General features: G+C 38.0%; 1 protein-coding gene across 1 annotated transcript; it reads left to right on the top strand.

Annotated features, from left to right (window-relative positions):
- Positions 1–6,790: 6,790 nt before the first annotated feature.
- On the top strand, positions 6,791–10,024 carry TMEM271 (transmembrane protein 271). Its single transcript, XM_063457289.1, has one exon. The coding sequence runs from the start codon at positions 7,238–7,240 to the stop codon at positions 8,111–8,113; it is 876 nt and encodes a 291-aa protein (XP_063313359.1). The 5' UTR covers positions 6,791–7,237; the 3' UTR covers positions 8,114–10,024.
- Positions 10,025–21,670: the final 11,646 nt, after the last annotated feature.

The following is a 21,670-nucleotide window of genomic DNA, read 5'->3' on the forward strand; positions in this document are numbered from 1 at the left end:
ATGCATAAAAAAAAAAATGCTTTCCTTTACAAAACCAGAGAAAATTATGTAATTTGTTTTGTTTTACGTCCACCGTTCTTTACGAAACTAAGTAAGGAACTAACTTGGCCTTTAACATGCTGCACGAAATAGTTTAGAACAACAAAACCAAAGAGGTTTTCACCAAAAACGAAATTTTCATTCTATCAAATGCTCATAAGCCTGCCCTGTTTAGCCATTTATATTGTAAGAGTCTTTGATGCATGTTTAAAATATGTAATAACACAATTACTAAAACACTGTGAAGAAAAAACAATCTCACACTGTGCTAAGTGAAACAATGTCATGCTTCTTAAGTGCACTGGTGTCCCTGAATTAATCTCAAATTGGGCTCCACAAGGGTAATTTTGATCATTCCCATTGACAACACTAGGATAATGCCTCGCTGTATTGATTTGGTTGCAGTCCCTGATATTAAGGTTTAATGATTTTAGCGATGTACATTTAAGTGAAGTTATTTATGTGTGCAGTAAATCTGCGGGGTTTGTTTATTGGATTTTTTTCCTTTATATACTTACTAAACAGTGGGGTGGCCCCTGACTGCCAGGAAATAAATAGCATTGCTGGGGTTTTGTGTTTTTTGTTTTTTATTTTATAAAAAAAATAAAAAATTTAGCCTATACAGAGATTGTGTTTACAGGAAGGATATATTATTTCAAGTTTATTTTCTGGTTTATTTCAGTTGTTCATTGCGACACGGTCAATAGGAAAAGATTCTTACAGAATCTTGTGAAGGAAGCTCACAGCAAATGAGTAAATATCAGTCTCAGTTATTACAGTATTGGTATCTGCAGTATCCTTGTTTTAGCATTTATCTGAGTGGTTTTTCTGGATTGTACTCAAAATCTGCATTTTTTGAGTGTGATCTTTGGAACTCTTCAATGTGATATGTCTTTGTACTTCACACAAATTGTCACAGGACACTCCAGATTGGATTTGACCTCCTATTTTTAATATATTATGCAGATAACGCATTCAATTTGATCAAATAGAAAATAAAATATTCTATGGATTTCATTTATTTACTATAAATCTAAAGCTTCAACAGAGACCAGGAGCGGCTAACATTCTTCAAACAATCCCGGTCCTCCCACTGTGCATATTCCATACGTTCCTGCCCAGCAAGGGTTTATTTCAACATTATATTAATTTGGAGCAAGCATTCAGAATTTCAATTCTACCAATATAGATCTAGAGCCTCTTCCTAGCTCTGGTACTTTAATGATGAAGAGTAGCAACCCAATTTATAAATTTTATAGATCTTTGTTCAAAAGTGAATCCAGCTTTTTGGTTTACTGCTCACTAAATATAAATATATTAAGGTTATGTATAGTTAACCATGTGGCAACTGAGATTGACTTAATTAAGTTAGGTGTTGTGATTTGCAGTGTAGCATTTGTAATTTTCTGGAAAATGTACATATAATTTGCTATATAAAATGCACACAATGCTTCTTAAACACAGGCTTAAAGGGATACTCCACTGCCCCCCAATTTTTTTTTTTAAATTACTGTTTAGTACATATACCCCAAATACAAATTTGGACACATTAAACTATGCATTTTTTCTTTTGGGTATGTCTAAAAACAACTTGCAAAACCTGCAGTTCTCCTGTCTGCAGCATTTACAAGCCCTCCCCTTCTATCCCCAATAAGAAGTCTTTGCAAGGTAGGTGCTCTTGGCAGTTGTTGCCTCTTGAGTTTAGCTCCACTGAACTAACCAAACCAGGAAGTAAAAGAACTAGTCTGATCGACTGTCTTGGGAGTGTAGACAGGTTCATTTACAAATTGAAATCTTCACTTTTTTCAAAATGTACTCACTATTTACACAAAGCTTTTCAGCAAGCTAAAGTGCTTTAGGTGTCTGGAGTGATCCTTTAACCCCTTAAGGACACATGACATGTGTGACATGTCATGATTCCCTTTTATTCCAGAAGTTTGGTCCTTAAGGGGTTAAAAAGGAACACTACAAGTACCATAACCACTCTATGATACCAAGAGTACATTGACACTCCCCTATAGTGAGATATCCAACTTTTTTAGCATGGTTTGACAACTTGCATGGGTTCTCTATCAGACGAAGCTTGATGTCACTGTAGGGTAAAGAATGTCAAATGTAGGATTGCGCTTGTTGGCTGTGGGTGCTCAGCCAATGCTCACAGTCAATGAAGGCAGTTCTGCATGGTCTTTCTATGCTCTACAGAGCAATCAAGCTTCTTCTGCTAGAGAAGTCTGGATATGGCAGACAGATTGTCAAACCGAATGAAAAAGGGTGATGATATCTTATTGTTGCATGGAGCCAGGGCACTTCATGCCTCATAACCATTACAGCAGGGATGCAGGGGTTACAGTGTTCCATTAAAAAAGACACTTAACCACTGTTTAGCCTATGTCTAAATATAAGAGCACGCTGTTGTAGCGCCTGTATATGCGTTGTAATCACCTGCACGTCAAAAATAAAGAATTTAAAATATATATATATATATAAAAAAGACACTTAAGTCTATCTAAGTGGGCATTGAATAAACACCCACAGTACATATTCACACAGTGTTGTATGTTACAATTTTTTTCTTTTGGCATCTATATAAATTCAACACTTTCTGTAGCGTTTCTCAATATTAAAGAAAATCTCTAGGTACCATAACCACATCGTTGAAATGAAGTGGTTATGGTGCCACAAGGTCCAGTGTGCTTTCTTACCTGAAGGGGTTAAACCGTTCTTGAACAGTTCTCAAAGGCTGCCTCCAGCACCGGATCTTCAATTCCCCTAGTGGCATCCGGCTTCTGAATTGACTCTAAATGCCTTTATGAATGGGGAACTACTAATTGGCTTAGAGAGTGAGCTGACCGCTCTAGCCAATAAGTGGCACTCCTGCCAGGCAACACTCCACTCTTCTGGATAGTCAATGTCAGAAGCCGCTGGGAGAATTGGAGAAATGTTATTGGCATCATAACAACAACAACTATGTTTATGAAGTTGTTATGGTGCCCCAAGTGTTCCTTTAATGAAGGGGATATAACAGCAAAACAGAGTCCGACTTTGAGAGCAACGTTATAACTATGCTGAAACTATTACACAGCTCGAATGACTTTACAATCTAGAGAAGCTTCATTACTACTCTACAACTGCAAATGTTTATGGGTTTGTAGTTCAGCATACCCAAATAGTTTCATTTATAAAAGGCATACAGAAACCTTGCTGACAAACTAATTAGTCACAGCATGATTTTATTAGCTCACAGAATAGTTTTTTGTTTTAATGCATGCAGCTGCAATACAGGACCTGTCATAGGAAGCGAAGACAACCTGCAAGTCGAACAAGGTCTTGCATGGGCAAAATGAAGCTATTCTTCCTCTGTCAGGTTTCCATAAGGAGGCTGGACTTTATGCTGCAGTGACTAATAAATGAGTGCAGCTATAATTAAAAGAATGATGGGAGGCAGGTGCAGAGAAGCCCTTCACAGCAAAAGGTGCCATCGTAGTTCTAGAGCTCTAAGAGTAAATTTATTAAGGCTCTGCTACTTGAGAGTGGAATCATAGTTTGAACAACTGTGTACTGATGCTGGTTTATCTACAGATTTGGAAACTGAGTTGACTGCTGTAAACCTATACTTCAAATCCTGATTTGACCTGTCCAACAATTTCTTATTCATTATTTGCCCTGTCCGCTGCTTGTGGCAATTTAGTCTTATGGGTATACAATCACATGTGCACAGTGAAAGTTCAACTTTATCTAATTCTTTATTTAAGTTCCAGGTGCACACAGTGGCATTATAAATAGGTTGCAGTACAGCAATTATTTTGTATAAAATCATGTCGAAATAACAGTAAAAAGAAAAAGTCACACAAATAAGAAAGATCCATAGCAGTGCTTCACAAACTGATATTTTGTCACAATCCTCCCATATATCCCCCTACGTGTGTCTCCCTCCACAGATCAGTTTCCCAGAGCTGGTAGAACAAAGTGCACTGTAGAGATGGTGTCAGGCTTACCTTGCTGGGAGTCCAATATGCAGAGATATGCTCACCCTTGCAATTAGACACAGGCCAAGGTGGTCAAGGAAGAACTCACCTGGCCTGTGAATCTGTGCACGGGGGCTGTGCAGGTTAATGCTTGAAGTCGCAGTACAGAAAAAGGAAATCCAGGAGAATAGTCGTAGGTAAGCCAATGGTCAGAGGATGCCAGAAATCAGGAGGTACGAGTAGCGAGCCGAGGTCAGGGGATGCCAGAGGTCAGGGTACAAACGAGTAGCAATCCAAGGTCAGGAGAATACTGGAACGTGGAATAGCAATACTCCAACCAGAGTCATTGAACTGACACTGCCCTTAGGGAGGGGCAGTGTCTTATACCTTGTTGATTAGGTATCAGATTCAGCTGGAGAGTTACTGACAGGTCTGAGCCAAGTGAAGTCCAGCCCCCTAGTGCTGCAGGCAATTCAGGTATAAACGGGAGTTATCCAAAGTCCTGAAATGGCTCAGAGGTAAGAGAGCAGGTTCAGAACTGCCGAGTACACAGGTTCAAATCCCTCTTCGGGCCATAAAAGGGTGACCCCGTCTGGCAGTCTGGAGATCACGGTGTGAATCCTGACAGATGGATTGCAAGACCCTATTGTCCCATACACCTGCTTGTTGTGGATCAGCCAATGTAATCACATTATGCTCTTTATACAGCTATATCTTTAAGCATGTTGCCCCAACCCGCTAAAATCCTGGGGAACCGTACCCGGGTGGGAAATCCCTATTTTGGAGGAAAGGGGTTGTAGGAGACAGATGCAACATAAGGAAAATTTTATTTAGTGTTTTCTACAGCCCCATGCAAAAGAGCTTGAAACCGTGTTCTAGTAAGGTGGTTATCCAGCCACATGAAGAATTGGGACAGAACCCATGAGACTTGCATTCCAGGTCTACTAATCTCCATTCCCCTGGAGTGGAATTCCACTGAACATTTTCTGCTAATTGAGCATCCCCAGCTTACGTAAATAAATGAAGAAGACTTAATCCTCTGCATGTGGCAGCTCCACTTTTAAAACATTTAGCCCCCCCACCCCGACAATAACATATCTGGTACACCCATCATTCGTATTAGTTGAGGATATCTAACATTGAATTGAATCCTGTGAAAAGGGTTTAGCTCTGGGAAAACTCAAGAGAGTTCTCATTATGGCCCAATAACTCCAGATGATCACATTTCAGGTGAGAACCAATTGGATGACAAGGGGACGTATTTACATAGTCTTGGAGCCTAATCACTTGTTTTCATGCACTAAAACCAAAAGGTATTTTGACTGACTGAGATTGGGATCAGTAGATGGGGAAGATGTTGCTGTCACCTTTAACAGAAGACCTGTGTAATGTAATATGATATAAAAAAGGTTAGAAGGGAAATAATAAATTAATAAAACATATTTGGGTTTGTTTGTGTTTTGAGCTTTAAAATGTAGAATAAATGTAATTAAATGATAGTCGTATAATTGATACAGAATTTGAAAGTTATATTCAAAACTGTATTATGTGATGCTTTAATGCTTCTATGGTATAACATTATACTCTAGCCTGGAGCAGATTGAAAATGTTGTGTTGCATAATGAGACCGACCGAGTACTTCAGTTCCTGCATCTTTCTTTGCCATGTGCGGTGTTAGAGGTGCCACATCATAAGGAGGTGAAATACTTATTTTTCTTCAAACCGTGTTTGATTGTGGTATCAATCACTACGCAATAACGAACAGGTATCCATACTGCCTTGCTTCGAATCTCCATGGGTATTTGTTGACTTTACCCCAGATTAAAAAAATTAAACTGCAGGGAAAATGGGGGGTAAAACAAACATATGCATTCAGATTCTTAACATTGATAAATGCATATAGCCAATGCTTATTTGTTACGTAGTTTATTTTTAGTGTGGGTTTTTGTTTTCCTTATCTGATGCCAATTTTATTGTCATTGTCAAGATTGCCATTTGACCCGTGCCTCGCATTTATTGTGAGCAATCATTTATCACACAAGCTGCTATGCCACTGCAGGAGTCACAGTCCGCAGCAGTTCTGGTAACAGAGGTCTCTTCTTGTATGTAAACTTCCAAAACAAAAGCACCAGGCAAAGTGCCCACTAAAAGCTAGTATTTACTTTTACCAAGTAGCAGCTATATTCGTGCCAGGGGTCTGAAAACATCACATACTGGGCCTGTACATACAACAGATTAACATGTATCCAGTCTAGAATGCCAAAGTTCGCATACTGAAATACTCGAGTTGTTGCTATGCATAGCACATTTATTCAAGCTGCCCCTCACCCATAGTTGTTGCCTAGTGAGCTCAATCCAAAAAAAAAGAAAAGAAAAAAAAAGATTTATTTGGCAATTAACTAGAATAAGTGGGCTGCTTCTTGAGAATATTTGCACCATTTTGTTTAATTGGTAGGTATGCAAATTCACTGAAAGGAAAATATCAATTAACTCGTTAAATTGTGTACGTATGACCAGCAATCTTGCATCTGTGCTGCATGAAAAAAAAAAAAAAAAAACTCTGTTTTTTTGTTGTTGTTTTTTCGTGCTTCTCTCTTTTTTTTTTTTCCTCTGTGCAGTGATCACACAATGAAGACACTCTCTTTTGATACTTCTTGTCTGTTGCACCATTAACCTCTTCTCTGCTTTGAAGATAGACAGGTTAAAGATAGCATATCTGGGGGAGGGAACTAGCTCTGTGTAGACTTCATGACATCAACTGCTAAGTGATTGGTTTTTCTCTAGCCTAAAACGGACTGGCGTGCAGCAGAGCTGGCTGGTGTGAAGTCTGACAGGCTTCCTTTATATTTCTCGGCACATTCTCTTTTATTCCTCCCTCTCTCGCATCAATATTTAATCTCCTTGTAAGAGCTATGAGATAATGCAATGTGCAGATTCAGAGAAGGTGCAGTGAGGGGGAGACGTGCTGCTGCATGCTGCTGCTACTGCTGCTGGTGGTTTTGACTGGACACAGCGAGCTGGGAAGAAGCTGCCGGGAGACCAGGTGTATGCAGCTCTCCAAAGCCAATACTTAAAGCATGTCCTCCCTGGCCACCACCACCTCCTTCCTGGGAAGGGCAGCTGGGGAGGAGGACACAGGAGGATGAGGAGAGAGAGTCGGCCGGAGCACAGGACGAGGAGGAAGAGGAGAAGGAGAGGAGGAGGGGGTGGTGGAGGAGAGGCCAGCACAGAGGATGAAGTGGGGTGTCCGCGGAGCTTGCGCCGCCCTCTCCAGCTGCTTCTTGCTTGCCTGCGCCCTGAGCGCAGCTGCGGTGGGCCTCAAGTGCTACTCATTGGGTTCTGAGTTGAAGGGTGAGCCATTCCGCCTGGGTACGGCTGCTGGCGCCTTTTACTCTGGGGTGCTGCTTACTGCTGGTCTTTCCCTTCTGGGCTTTGCTCTGCTTTGCTGCCAGGAGGATGCATCTGGGGAAGCCAAACCTGGAAGCCAGAACTTTCTCCTGTTTGGAGTGCTGGTTTTCATGTTGGGGGTACTAAGCGCCTTTGCGGGTGCTGTTATAGACGGGGATACTGTATCGCTTGTAGAGAGGAAATATTCACACTACTGCTTACAGCAGCCACTTCCCAGTGGAGGTGGCAGTGTCACCAAATGTCAAAAGTTAAAGGATTACCAGCGTGGTTTAGTGATCTCCACTATTTTTAACTCACTGGAGTGCCTGCTAGGAATGATAAACCTTCTGCTGGTAAAAAACTACAAGTCCTCGCAGCAACGCCGCAGAAGAAGGAGGAGATGTGGGAGCAGGAGGCTTCAGAGTCAAAGCAGAGGCTCCATCTTCTCTAATGAAGAACATGATTTTTCCCCTGGGGATTTTCCCTTCCAGTCAGTCTCCTACATCAATGTTGGGGTGTTCCATCTATTTGATGAGGCAGGGGTGGAGGTACATTGTGGGGGGCATCCATCATTGGAGTTGCCAGGGTACTCCCCCATGGACCCCGATTTAAACCCATCCTACCCTTACAGCTACCCTTTGCCCAATGAGCAACCCCCTCCTTACGATGAGATATACCCTGCTCATGAAAACTGCAGCAACAGCAGCACCACAACCACCTAACAGCAGTCAGACTGATGTAGAGGGACTCTCCTGCTCCATGATCTGCACTGACAATCATAATGCCTGCATGTAGGACAGGGGCATGCCACATAAAGGCAATTTTCACAATGTAACTACATGGATGTGTTGAGACAGTGCTCATAAGCAATGTAAGTTCTAGGGTGAAAGGTCAAATGTTTTGATGTGTGTGTGCGTGTGCCTGTGTACCTGTGTGCCTGGTCCCACAAAATGCACTGTAACCACTTAACATTCATTTCACCTGTGTGGAAATGATTGAATAAGTTAGGAATTATCAGTATTCCCCTTTTTCTTTACATATATATTTTTTGTTATACCAGTGTAAATCAAAATTTTGGTGTTCATTATTGCCATGGTTACAGTGTCTAGCTACAAAATGATTATGTCAGTATAAATAGGATTTTTTTTTTCACATCTGATGATGAGATTACTCATCTTTATCAAATCTCTAGATTTTATCGGTAAATGCTTTCGGTAATGTCAAACCTCCTACCATTTTTTTTCTTTCCTTATAAATGAATCATCAACTAATGGTTTTCTATCCCAAGAAAGCTACCTGACTGCCACAATCATGATTAATATGCAAAGAATGAAAAAAGGTTTTTAAAAAAAATGCAAAAATCCTTCCTTGGCTCTAATCTATAATATTTGTACCAAACAAGTGAGATTTCCATTTCACTTTAACCCTTTTTATTTTCAAAGGGTCAACTCTTTTGCCAGCAGAGTTAATATAGTCTTTGACATTTGCAGGTAAGGGAGAGAGACCTTATGTTTACATTTGTGGATGTGTTAATAAAGAGAACATTTTATTGTATATAACCATTCAAATACCTGATGAGTAAGCAGCCCCTGAGTGATGTGCTCTGCTCAGGTAATGGTTTATGATATAAAAACCAAAAGTGGAATCTGAATGTTAATGTTAAAATGCATTGTTTGGTTTCCCTTTGTGCCTGGTTTTTACTGTAAAAACTTTGTCACATGCAATTAGAAAAAAAATCAAAAATAAATCTGTGATTTAAAGCACTACAATAACCCCCATTTAACATTATCAGATACTAATAAGATTACATTACAGACCAAAAGGCCAGTAAATAAAGCACTTTATCAGTTATGTGAATATTACTTTTGTAATAAAAAAAGATGAATGAAATATTTTTAATGCCATTTAAAGAGTAAAAGAACAATTTATTTAGACATTTCTTCTGAGATGTAGCAAATTGTTAATATTATGTTCTTGGTTTTATGCAAATTTATTCAATCCGCACTTGTGCATATTATTTATAAAATGAATGTAAATTTCATAATATTGCATGAATTCATATGCTCAATGTATATCACATTCCCATTTTTATTAGTAACTTTGATTAATGTCTGTCAGATCCTTATGTCTGTGTTGCATGCTTTAGTTAATTAATAGAAATTACAATTCTGACCATCTTTGATATTTTTATTTGAATAATATAAGCATTGGGTATTATACAATGCCATTTTTTTACTATTAATTTTGATGCTTTATAATGTATGTCAGGTGATTTAATCAAATTAAAATGGGGATTTTAATTAAATATATATTTTAAGTAGGTTACCATAAGTTATGATGTATAGATTTATATTTCTATAGAGTATATGGCCACAGACCTTTTACGTGAGCATATAATGCTCTAATCATTAAGGCTGCTCTAATCAATCAGACTTGCTCCATCCAACCCACTACTGAATGAAGAATGCTTTATGGCTGTTTAAACTAGTGACCCCTGTCACACGTCTAAGATTATTACATTATAGGAAGGAAGTGGCTTACACATTCATAAAGTATAGATCAATTCTGGAAAAGCATAGAAAATGGAAGGGCCATTTACACAAAGAAACAATTTAATCTATTAAATAAAAAGTTGTAGTGAGAAATGACTTGCAAAATATGATACAAAATAGTAAAAAGTAAGAATAGTTTATATTAGTGATTTTTTTCTAAATTATATTTGTTCTCTTTGTTTAGTTAACCAAAATATATACTTTTCAATAATTACCTAAAGAAAATAGTCACTCAAAAAATAAAGGAGCAGGTATATGTTTATTTCAACCTAATACATTACATTTTAATATTCAAAGTACAATTTCCCTTGAAAGCATAGCAATGAGAAATGCAAAGCTACTTAAGTTGAAAACTGCATATCATTATCACTGGAATTAGCATTTATAGTAACACTTTAGCAGTGATAGTATCAGTAGTAGGAGAATCCTCTATGTGGAATGTATTATGATATCATCATTGCTTATAGATGTAATAGCTCTTAAAGGAACACTCCAGACCCCTAAACCACTTTAGCTTGCCAAAGTGCTTTGGGTGTGAACTCTGCATCCTCTTTTTTCATTTTACAAAAAGTGCAGATTTCATTAGAAATTGACACTTTTAGAATTTGACCTTGTTACACCACCCTAGCTGTCAATCGGACAATGGGTCCTGTTACTTCCTGGTTTGGTTAGCTCAGTGAAACTAAACTCAAGAGGCAGCAATTGCCCAGAGAACCTGCCTTGCAAAGACTTCTCATTGAGCTGCAATGGGAAGTCTGTGATTGGACAGACACAGAGAGTCTAGGCTGGGTTAAAAGGGGAGGGCTTGCAAAGGCTTCAGGCAAGAGATCTGCAGCTTTTGCAAGCTATATTCAAATATACCCCCAATTGAAAGAAAAAAATAATGCATGATTACATGCATACATGTTTTCATTAAGAGTATATCTACTAAGCATTATATTTATTTTTAGGATTTGGCCAGTGTGGAGTGTGGAGTGTCTCTTTAAAAAAGAAATTGCTAGGACACTTTAAAGCATTGCACATTTAATAAGCCCCTCCTCTTCCATGCAACATTCACCAGTTATAAGACATTTTATTAGGGAGTGCATGCATTTAACCAATGGGACTGGGCGAGTTCTAAGCACAAGCTCTAAAGCCAGCAAGTGTCCAGGTATGCTTAAATAAACCTTATAGGAATTATAAAATAGGACAACCTTATTTTAAAGGCAAAGTTGCAGCATGTATTTACACATGATTGTTCTTAGAAAAACAAAAGTCAAACTGACTAGCATATTTAATGGTTGACCATAAAGCTAATTTTATTAAGAAAGTATGGCATCAATGCTATTTTTCATAGGTTACCTAGAAAGGGTAAATAGTTGTCCAAGTGGGATATTATTTACTATCACTTCGGAATATAATATAATAGGTTTTTTAACAAGGCCCACACTTATTTATTTGCCATGCTGTACTAGCTGTTCATTAGATTGTGAGGTTACCAAACTGTTTTAATTTGGATTCTATATATTTTTTTATATGCATTGAAGTATTTAAAAACATATATTCAACAAAACATTGGGGGGTAAAAAACTATTTGCTTAAAAACTACTTTAAAAACATTTTTTTTGTCACAAATCTTTCCAGGCTCCCTAGCCAATCCTGATCTCTACAATCTACAAGCACACATGACTTTCCTTGAGGAAAATGGTAGCCATTCATGGTAGTCAATCATAGCTGAACTGCGCATGTGTGAGTGGCTCATATTGATTTCAAGGAAACATCGTCCAGGCACAGTAATAGAAAAACAGCTGTATGCTCACTACAGCCTTTGTGACGAAATTAAAGTAATATTAAAAAGTAGAAGATGAATAAAGAGTAAAGCAAATATGTTTTAATCTATTTTATAATTAGGCAAATAAAACATGCAGTCTGTGAATATCTATTCTAAAGATGTCTAGTAAATATGGTGTTTGCCCCTATAAACATCTTGCAATGGATCTATATATCAGTGAGGAAAGGAAATCAATGAAAATAAAGTAAGAAACTGTTATTTTTACATTTAAAAATTAAACTAGGTTTATATTACATTTTAAATGCTTGTATAGTGTTTAGATTCCATATTCATTACAGTACCTATAAAAAACTGTTTTAACAAATATTATAACAGATAACTATTTTCTATGTTCTATGTTCCTTTCATAAATGTAACACTATTATTTTAGCGACAGGTTCACTTGAAATATACAGAGCTTCAGAATATCTAGACATACTAACCTGTAACAGAATGGAACTCTACCAAGACATCTTGTAGTATGTCCCCTTTCCATCGTTAAATCTGAAGTAGGGAATAACATTTTTGGTTACTCATTAAAAAAAAAATGTTAAAATGAGTCACAGCTAGAATTTTAGCAAGAAAGATCAACAGATATAGGAAATATGCATTTTTATTCGCTTTTGCCTCAGGGGTATCTGAGAAGGGATGAATTAGATTGACTTTTTTATATTCTTACTGACTATGTAACTATAAAATGCCAGAACGTACTGTACTAGAATTTTTAAAAGAGTATTCATAGAGTGAAATGTGTTAATCATAAATGACTGAATTGAAAATGCTTTGATCCTAAATTAGATTGTACTACGTAAGCCCACGATATGTCTTAAAATTCCTACCAATTCAATCAAAACCGCTTAAAATGAAAAACATAATGATAAAAGCTAAAAATGTAAAAATAAAGAATGTTCCATAATCATTTATACAGTAGAGTCTAAAAGTAATTATTATACTTAAAGTGTCAATACAGAAACAATTTCAATATATATTCACATGGGTAATTGTGTTGGTCCAATTTGTTGACACTTTTTGTCTTACTAACTCTCAAGGCAAACACACAAGCAGGGCCAACTTCAGATATCATTCAGGAGTCATAGGCCAATACCCTTGGCATACCTTTGGTGAGGAGTGGTGGCATATCGAACTTACCCATCTGCCCATGTTCATGACAATACTGTGAACTGGCAAAGGAAAGGGTTTCTTTACAGTAAAAACAATAAGGATGTGAAGTATCTGCCTATACAGTCTATACAGATGTTTAACCCCTTAAGGACCAAACTTCTGGAATAAAGGGGAATCATGACGTGTCACACATGTCATGTGTCCTTAAGGGGTTAAAGGGACACTGTAGTCACTATAACCATTTCATCTCTGTGAATTGGTTATAGTGCCTGGAGTGCCCTGGCACTGTCCCTCCATTCAGTGTTGCACCATGTTTGTGCAGTATGCCACAAAATAAGAGTCCCTAGCCACCCACAGTCCGGCCCCTTCTGTATGTGTAGCTCAGGCAGAGATTACCCACTTCCTTGTTGTCATACCATCAGTTGGGGCTCTGACAGGCTAAAGGCAGTCAGCTGACACTCTCAGCCAATCACAGCTGCCTATTGCTGCTCAGGGTAATACTTCCTTATTAGCCAAAGCAGCACATAAGGGATGGACTGCTGGGGTCTCTTGTTTAGCATTAAAACATTAAAAACGGTTAAATGCTGATAGAAATGATGGTACCAGGGGACTCCAGACACTATAACCAGTTTAATGAGATGAAGCAGATACAGTGCCTATGGTGTGTTGATAGCAATTGGATAAATACTTGCAAAAACATAATATACAGGGATATGTTTTAATTAGTGGGGTAATAGCTGCTTGATCCAAGGAGAGTCTGACTGCCATTCTGGGGTCAAAAGGGAATTTCTTCCTAGTTTGTTGGAAAATTGGAAGCGCTTCTGACTGGGTTTTTTGCCTTCATTTGGATTAACAAAAACATATGTGAGAAAGGCTGAACTTGATGGACGCAAGTCTCTTTTAAGCTATGTAACTGTACTGTAAACGGAGTCTGACTGTTTTTATTGGAGGGTTTGACCAGTTATGCAAATCCATGCATATGTATATTGGTATTTCTTTAACTCAAGCTGGTGTGCTTGTCAATTTACAGTTTATTTTGTGGTGGAGTTTGTGTTCAGAAACTGCAATAGTTGAACAGGCATTTAGACAGTAGCACACAGATACAGAAGGGATGTATTATTATATTTCTGTGTGAATAAAGACAGTCTTTAGGAGTTATTAACATCATTGACAACCTGATAATCATGGTAATTGGATTCTGCTCATGTTATCATGGAAGTGCAGGTGAAGCTTTATATAAACATGACTTAACTCAACAGCAGTGATTGTGACTATGAGAAGAGGTCAGCAAATGGTAGATCCACAGATTTTTTTCGAACTGCAACTTCAGTGATGCTGTGTTATTCTAAATGGTGGCAAAACATCATGATGGCAGTTTAATTCGATAACATCTAGGGATCAACCTTTTTCCCAGTCCTGCTGTACATTTTATTTTTTTCCTGTACATGCCTAACTCTGCCTCACTGTGATGTTCATTTTTCCGAGATCTGGGGAATACAAGCAAAATAACTGTAGTCAGAAACAAATAATATCGCTGCCATAGATAGTAAAGGTTTCTGTGCGCAAAACTGTTCAGGTTGCTTTTCATACACTACATAGAAATGCACACACTTTGGACATCAATAAAAAGCCAATACGTCATAATTACAATTCATTCCTATTGTAGGATACTAGTATGTATGGTTGTTTGTGAGTTCTACTTACCTCCACCCAGTGTCTAGAAGTGTCAAGCATAGGAAAAATACATAAGACAAAGTAGTCCCTACTTTGTCTTGTGTTTTAGTTGGAAACGGATGAAAATTAAAAAAAAAAAAAAAAAAAAGAAAGTCATCGTAGGAAAGAGGAAGCAATTGGGAAAAGGCAAGTACTGTGTGATAATGCCACTTTAAATATCAGTCAAATCCTTCAAAGGAGCATGTGGTCTGCACCAGCAGCTGGTGCATACCACTTTAATTGCTCCCTCCATGATCACTGCAGTCAGTTTTCATGGCCATGCTCTGCTCATTCACCGAGCGCCAGATACTTAGAATTTCTGTTCATTCACAGTTTAGTGAATAACCCTGAGGGAGTATCAGTGTAAATTTCATTGAATTTAATAATTCAAAAAGTATATTGTCATCACAGCCCCATTTATAATGGAGTGCAAAATACAGCTGCATATACCACACAATAAATTGGTTTCTTTGGGTGAAATCCCTATCTGTCATTGCCTATAGGCATGCTGTGGACTGTTGGGCTGATTGAACTAGAGGGGTGTTATGTTCCATAGAATCATCAATACAGATAACCCTTCTCTTAAAGCTCCCTAAAACTAATGCCGTATAGCCTAATGTAAATGCCTAACCCCAATTATTCCTCTTACACTAATACTTAGTCCCCCTTACCCTACATGCCCCTATCCTGAAAGGAGCATTTAAAGCAGCTACAATCATTTCAGTGCTGTTCAAAATATTCTAGACTTTTTAAATAACACAGCATTTGACATTTTAAATGCATAGTAACATCTTTTTCTAGATGCTGACAGGCAAAGCTAACTGCTTTCATTAGAATTCACTGGCAGAAGTAAAATTTACAAGCGCCCAGATATTGTATGATAAATATAGTTGTTTGGATAACAGTTTGTAATGAGGTGTATTATCTAGGGGTCTACTCACTAAAAAGTGATTTATGACGGTCTGTCAACTGACTTGTTGAATTTTGTTTTTTGCCTAAAATGTTTAAGATGGAGAGATTTTTTTTAAAAAAAAGATTGCGTTGGAGTGTTTTTTATCTGCTGTGTGGTCAATATTTTGCAAGTAATTAGCCAATTTATCAGTTAGTGAATAGGCCCTTAAGTGCTGTCTCTCAGATTTTATCTGTTAAGTTCAATCAGTTTCATCACAGTGAAGATGTAAAATCTTTCAAGAAAATGTATTCCATTTTTTTAATAATTGATTTAGTCTTATTGACACAGAGTCTAAGTACATCCAATACATTTCCATTTACTCTCTACACATGTGAGCCTGGGATCTAAATGGCCACTAGGACACTACAGCATGTAGGAATACACATCTGTTAAATACAGATTGTAAACATTGTTTACATTGTTATTACACAATTGTGCATGTCACCGTGTTTCTGAATATATTTTGAACCAAATTTGCATGGTGACTTTAAAATGCTATTTGCCGTTTTACCCTTGGCACCGTGATGCAAAGGGATAGCGAACATTGGTTAGAGTGAGAAGTACACATGGGCCTGATAGTGGGTCTACCCTGAAATATATTAGAATTGTGAAGAATTGTCAGAGAAGGGCAAATAAATTAAGCACGATAATGTACTTTGGATAGTCGAGCCACATGGAGCGAGTGACTGAGAGCTGTTTTAGCCCTATGGATGTCCCCGCAAATTTAGGCAAATTTAGCCTTCTTGTAATTTAATTATAATATAGCTATAAGTCTATTTTACTACTTTTTTTGCTGAAATCTTATAGTACCTATGTTAGTTTGTTTGTTGATTTTCACTTGAGAATTATGGACATTAGCAAGCTCTAAAGAAACAGGATAAAAAAAATCACTCCCTCTCATCTAGACAGACTTGAAAGCAGACTTTGAATACTTAAAAGCCAGAAATCAATGTAGCTGTTTTCACGTTTGGTTTTCCTAACAGGAATGTGCAGTACCCTGTAAGCCCCACTGCATACTGTATTGCTCTACTTACAGTGCCTTGCAAAATTATTCACCCCCCTTGACATTTTTCGTGTTTTGTTGCCTCACAACCTGGAATTAACATGGATTGTTTGAGGATTTGCATCATTTAATTTACAGAACATGCCCACAAATTTTAAGATTTTTTTTTTATTGTGAAGCAAACAACAAATAGGACAAAATAACAGAAAAAGTCAATGTGCATAACTATTCACCCCCCTAAAGTCAATACTTTGTAGAGCCACCTTTTGCGGCAATCACAGCTCCATATCGCTTTGGAGAAGTCTCTATGAGCTTGCCACATCTTACCACTGGGGTTTTTGCCCATTCCTCCTTGTAAAACTGATCCAGCTCCTTCAAGTTGGATGGTTTGCACTTGTGAACATCAATCTTTAAGTCTGACCACAGATTTTCTATTAGATTGAGGTCTGGGTTTTGACTAGGCCATTCCAACACATTTACATGTTTACCCTTAAACCACTCAAGTGTTGCTACAGCAGTGTGTTTTGGGTCATTGTCCTGCTGGAAGGTGAACCTCCGTCCTAGCCTCAAATCACCCACAGTGGTACAGGTTTTGCTCAAGAATATCCCTGTATTTAGCACCATCCATCTTTCCCTCAACTCTGACCAGTTTCACAGTCCCGGCTGCTGAAAAACATCCCCACAGCATGATGCTGCCACCACCATGTTTCACTGTGGGATTGGTGTTCTTTGGGTGATGTGATGGGTTGGGTTTGCGCCAGACATAGCATTTTCTTTGATGGCTGAAAAGTAAATTTTAGTCTCATCAGACCAGAGCACCTTCCTCCATTCGTTTTGAGAGTCTCCCACATGCCTTTTCGCAAACTTAAAACGTGCTATTTTGTTTTTTGCTGAAAGTAATGGCTTTCTTCTGGCCACTCTGCCATGAAGCCCAACTCTACGGAGCGTACGGCTTATTATCGTCCTATGTACAGATACTCCAGTCTCTGCTGTGGAACTCTGCAGCTCCTCCAGGGTTACCTTAGGTCTCTGTGCTGCCTCTCTGATTAATGCCCTCCTTGCCCGGTCCGTGAATTTTGGTGGGCTGCCGTCTCTTGGCAGGTTTGCTGTTGTGCCATGTTATTTCCATTTGGTTATGATAGATTTGATGGTGCTCCTGGGTATCAAAGATTTGGATATTTCTTTATAACCGAACCCTGACTTGTACTTCTTAACAACATTGTCCCTTACTTGTTTGGAGAGTTCCTTGGTTAGTGGTGCCTCTTGCTTAGGCATATGTAATGACAGATCATGTGACACTTAGATTGCACACAGGTGGACATCATGTCACTAATTATGTGACTTCTGAAGGTAATTGGTTGCACCAGAGCTTTTTATGGGCTTCATTACAAAGGGGGTGAATACAAATGCACATGCCAATTTTCTGTTTTCTATTTCTAAAAAAAGAGTTTTATGTATATATTTTTCTCATTTCACTTCACCAACTTAGACTATTGAGTTCTGATCCATCACAAACAATTCAGAATAAAACATTGAACTTAAGGCTGTAATGTAACAAAATAGGTAAAAAGTCAAGGGGGTGAATACTTTTGCAAGGCACTGTATGGCTACTCTAGTCGCTATAAATTAAAATCATTAGAATGTTACTATTGTAAACATGTTGGTTATTTCCATGTTGATGTGAAAATGATTGAGCATACCATGGCAACACAGCAGTTTTGCACAGAAGCAGCTGCAGACTTGTCATGCATAACAAGCAATACAATTTTACTTAAAGTATTAAGACATTCACATGATTTTTCATCAAACTGGGAATTATAAGGAATTGGCAGTGGAATTGCAAATTTTAGGTAGTAGTGGAACTAGCATATTTCTCCTTATCTATGATTCCACTTCCGCTGATTTAGACAAAATTTACAATCCCACACTTTCTGGTTAAATTTATGACTGTAGGGTTCATCATTACAATGGGACAGACCATGACATTTCACACATTAGGACAATTTTTGGAATTACAAAATATCCTATTTTTTTAATGGACTATTCTGGTCTTAAAATGTTTAATTTCCTGCTCTATACCCTGGATTGGGGGGGGGGAAACAAACCTGTGAATTAACGTTATTACAATAACCGTCAATGCACTCGGCAAAGATGTACTTATCAAGATAGAGATTTTTTTCTTTATTCTAAATTGACATTTTATGACTAACTTCTTTATATTGCATAGTTAAAAAAATACATTAAATCCACTTTCTCAGTTTACACTTTTGTGATTAATGTTTAATAATGCAATATTAACAAGATAGGCAATGGGACAAACTTTAACATGATTTATTTGCAGCATATATAGTGTTTATCTTCTGTTGCAGATAATGACTGAAAATCTTGACAGATCTGTTCATAAGTATAAATAGTTGTTGCATGGCGTTTGTTGCCGTCTTCCAGAATTCAGGTTCAAAAGATATCATTGCTGTGCAACAGCCAGCTGATCACATGAATTTTAGCGAATGTCCAATATCTCCTCTTTAGCTTTATTTCCATTATCCTACTCCCTCTAGTGTGTTTGATTATCTCACCCGTCTCCCAGGCCTTACTTTGTGCACTGTCCTTTTTGCACTCATCTCATACATGCCCTTACCCACTTCTGTTCTGCTGCTTTATGTATAGAACCTTATTTTCACTATAGTCCCTTCATTTCTGATATCTTCACACTTTTGAACTGACCAGATAGACACACTTTTATTATGTTTGGTGTAGCTGGTGGTATGGCCAAAGGCCAATTTGAAACACTTCAGGTGATCAACTGATAATTATTTATGCATCTGAAAATGTAATTTAGAACTAATTTCCTTATACATTTAGTGTGATTTAAAGAATTACTATTTGAAGTGGTCATGGTGCCTGAAGTGTGTATCTACAGCATATACCTATGAAACACTGCCCATACATAGATTAACACCTTAGCTGCCAGACTCTATTTCTTATTTCCCACAACCCGTTCACAGATCATCCCTAAGTCCAGTGGTAACATTCACTGCAAATGTTCAAAAACTTGCATTAAGGAATTCTGTAACTCAAAGTTGGAACCAGAAAAATATGTTCAGAGTAATTGTCACATTACCAAGACAATTCAATCAAAACCAACACCATACCAAATGGGGTAAAACCTAAATCTGAACCTAAATATTTCATATCCAGGTCTGGATGCTTCAAAATTGTATCTGGATTAAAAAAAAAAGTCTGAACTATTTGCTAGCCAGCAGTGGGCTAATAGCTAAAACCCTGTCTGATTTAACCATGTGGAGACTAGCCAGCACTTGCTAGCCAACCACCATATTAATACATTTTAAAATAAATTAAAAGTAATATTTGTCAATAAGATCCCCATATTACTATAAGGGAGATTTTAAACCTCCATACACTGCCACCTTCCAACGAGGCAATCGGGGCATATCTACTTAATATTTAAAACCTGGCAGTCATTGAGCATATGGTGGGGGACTTAAAAAAAATAGGGATGTAGACAGATAACTATTTAGCCCCCTGGCCAACCATGGTCTGTGGGTGTGGACTATTAAATTAAAAATAGAGTGGATATTGTAATGTCCCCCATGCAACCGTCTGTGCTGAGCAGGCGGAGACTACTTACTAAACTAGAGGGACAATGTGTTTCTACCCCAGCTTCTCCCATTGGTAACAGGTGGGGGTTACTATTATATAGTGGAGAGAACCAATGACACCACCACAGCCCCCTCCCATTGCCGGTGGGAGTCCCCAATCATAATATTCAAGTGGGGGGACCTCATGTTCCTAAGGCCTCACCTATAAGCAGCAGGTGGTGGCTCCTATATGATACAAGGAGAGGGTCCTAGTGTCTTCCCACCAGTCCACACCCATTGGCGAGGGCTGGGGACTCTAAATAATTATATAGTGGTTGTGGACATGTCATTGTCCACCCACCCAAAATCTGGCATTGTCCAACATCACACCCCCAGCTAGTTGTAAGGGGATGTTTTCCTTGGCCTCAAAAAAGGCCAGACTGAAATCCATAAAACGCAACTATTAAAAATAAAAAATACAAAAACAATTTTAAAAAAAATAATTAAAAAGAAAATTAAAAGACTTCACCCTGCAAGGGCTCTAAATTCTGGTGTATAACAAGAGGCTTGGGGACCCCTAGCCAGTCAAGTGGTGGGAGTGTGGACAAATGCACAATATGGGGGGCAGGATAACGACATGTCCACACCTTTGTATAATCATTTAAAACCCCCATCTACTACTATCGTATAGGTGGGGTAATGCTGGGAACATCCACTCACGGGCAGCTGGCTCTGAAAGCCAAATAGCTACTCAATGTGAATTCTTAAATAATTCCTTCTTAAAAGATACTCAGCATGTGCAAAACCTGCTTAAGCAGGGCAGATTTCAAACCAGACCCATTTTTTAACATGCCTAAATGCTCTTAACGAAAGTTTTCCCAAACAGCTGCCATTGAGGGGCCCAGCAGAACGGAAACATATTACATAATTTGCAAACATGCATATTCTCCTTTTCATTGTTACTCTCTCTCCTTAGGACCTTCATTGGTCCGCTATTTTTTTTTTCCTTTACTGCAGTCCTACATTTTGTTAAAAACCGTGCTTTATGAATCTTCCAAAGCCCTACTGTGTATATGACTCAGATCCATCACCACTGATTTTAATCCAGATACAGAATGCATCACGGCAATTTCTGCTAATCCTGTCGAACTGACCAAATTCTGACCAGATTTGGCTTTAGTATATATGAGAATTTCCATTCAGGTCCATTCGGCCACTTACATTGGATTATGTTCATCGTGAATTATATGCTGGTGTTGCAAATAATGCACAATAACATAGTCAAACTGACACAAAAACTCTAAATAAACAATTCACGATATCGTACAGCAAGATAAGTATATTTGTCAAGCATGCATTCTGCTTGTTATGCCATCTATTAATCAATTGTTTAAATGGTTTTATTATACAATATTATCTGTGAAGAATACAATCTTGTATAATATAAGTACGAAAATATGTAGGGAGGATCACCTAAGAAACGTGTAATAAACACTAAACTTTTCATTGAGGTCCTTCCATGTACATA

Source organism: Pelobates fuscus, chromosome 5 (assembly GCF_036172605.1).
Source record: "Pelobates fuscus isolate aPelFus1 chromosome 5, aPelFus1.pri, whole genome shotgun sequence".
NCBI lineage: Eukaryota > Metazoa > Chordata > Amphibia > Anura > Pelobatidae > Pelobates > Pelobates fuscus.

Coding starts and splice junctions, on each gene's coding strand:
- TMEM271 (XM_063457289.1), top strand. CDS start 7,238: ATGAAGTGGGGTGTCCGCGGAGCTTGCGCCGCCCTCTCCAGCTGCTTC.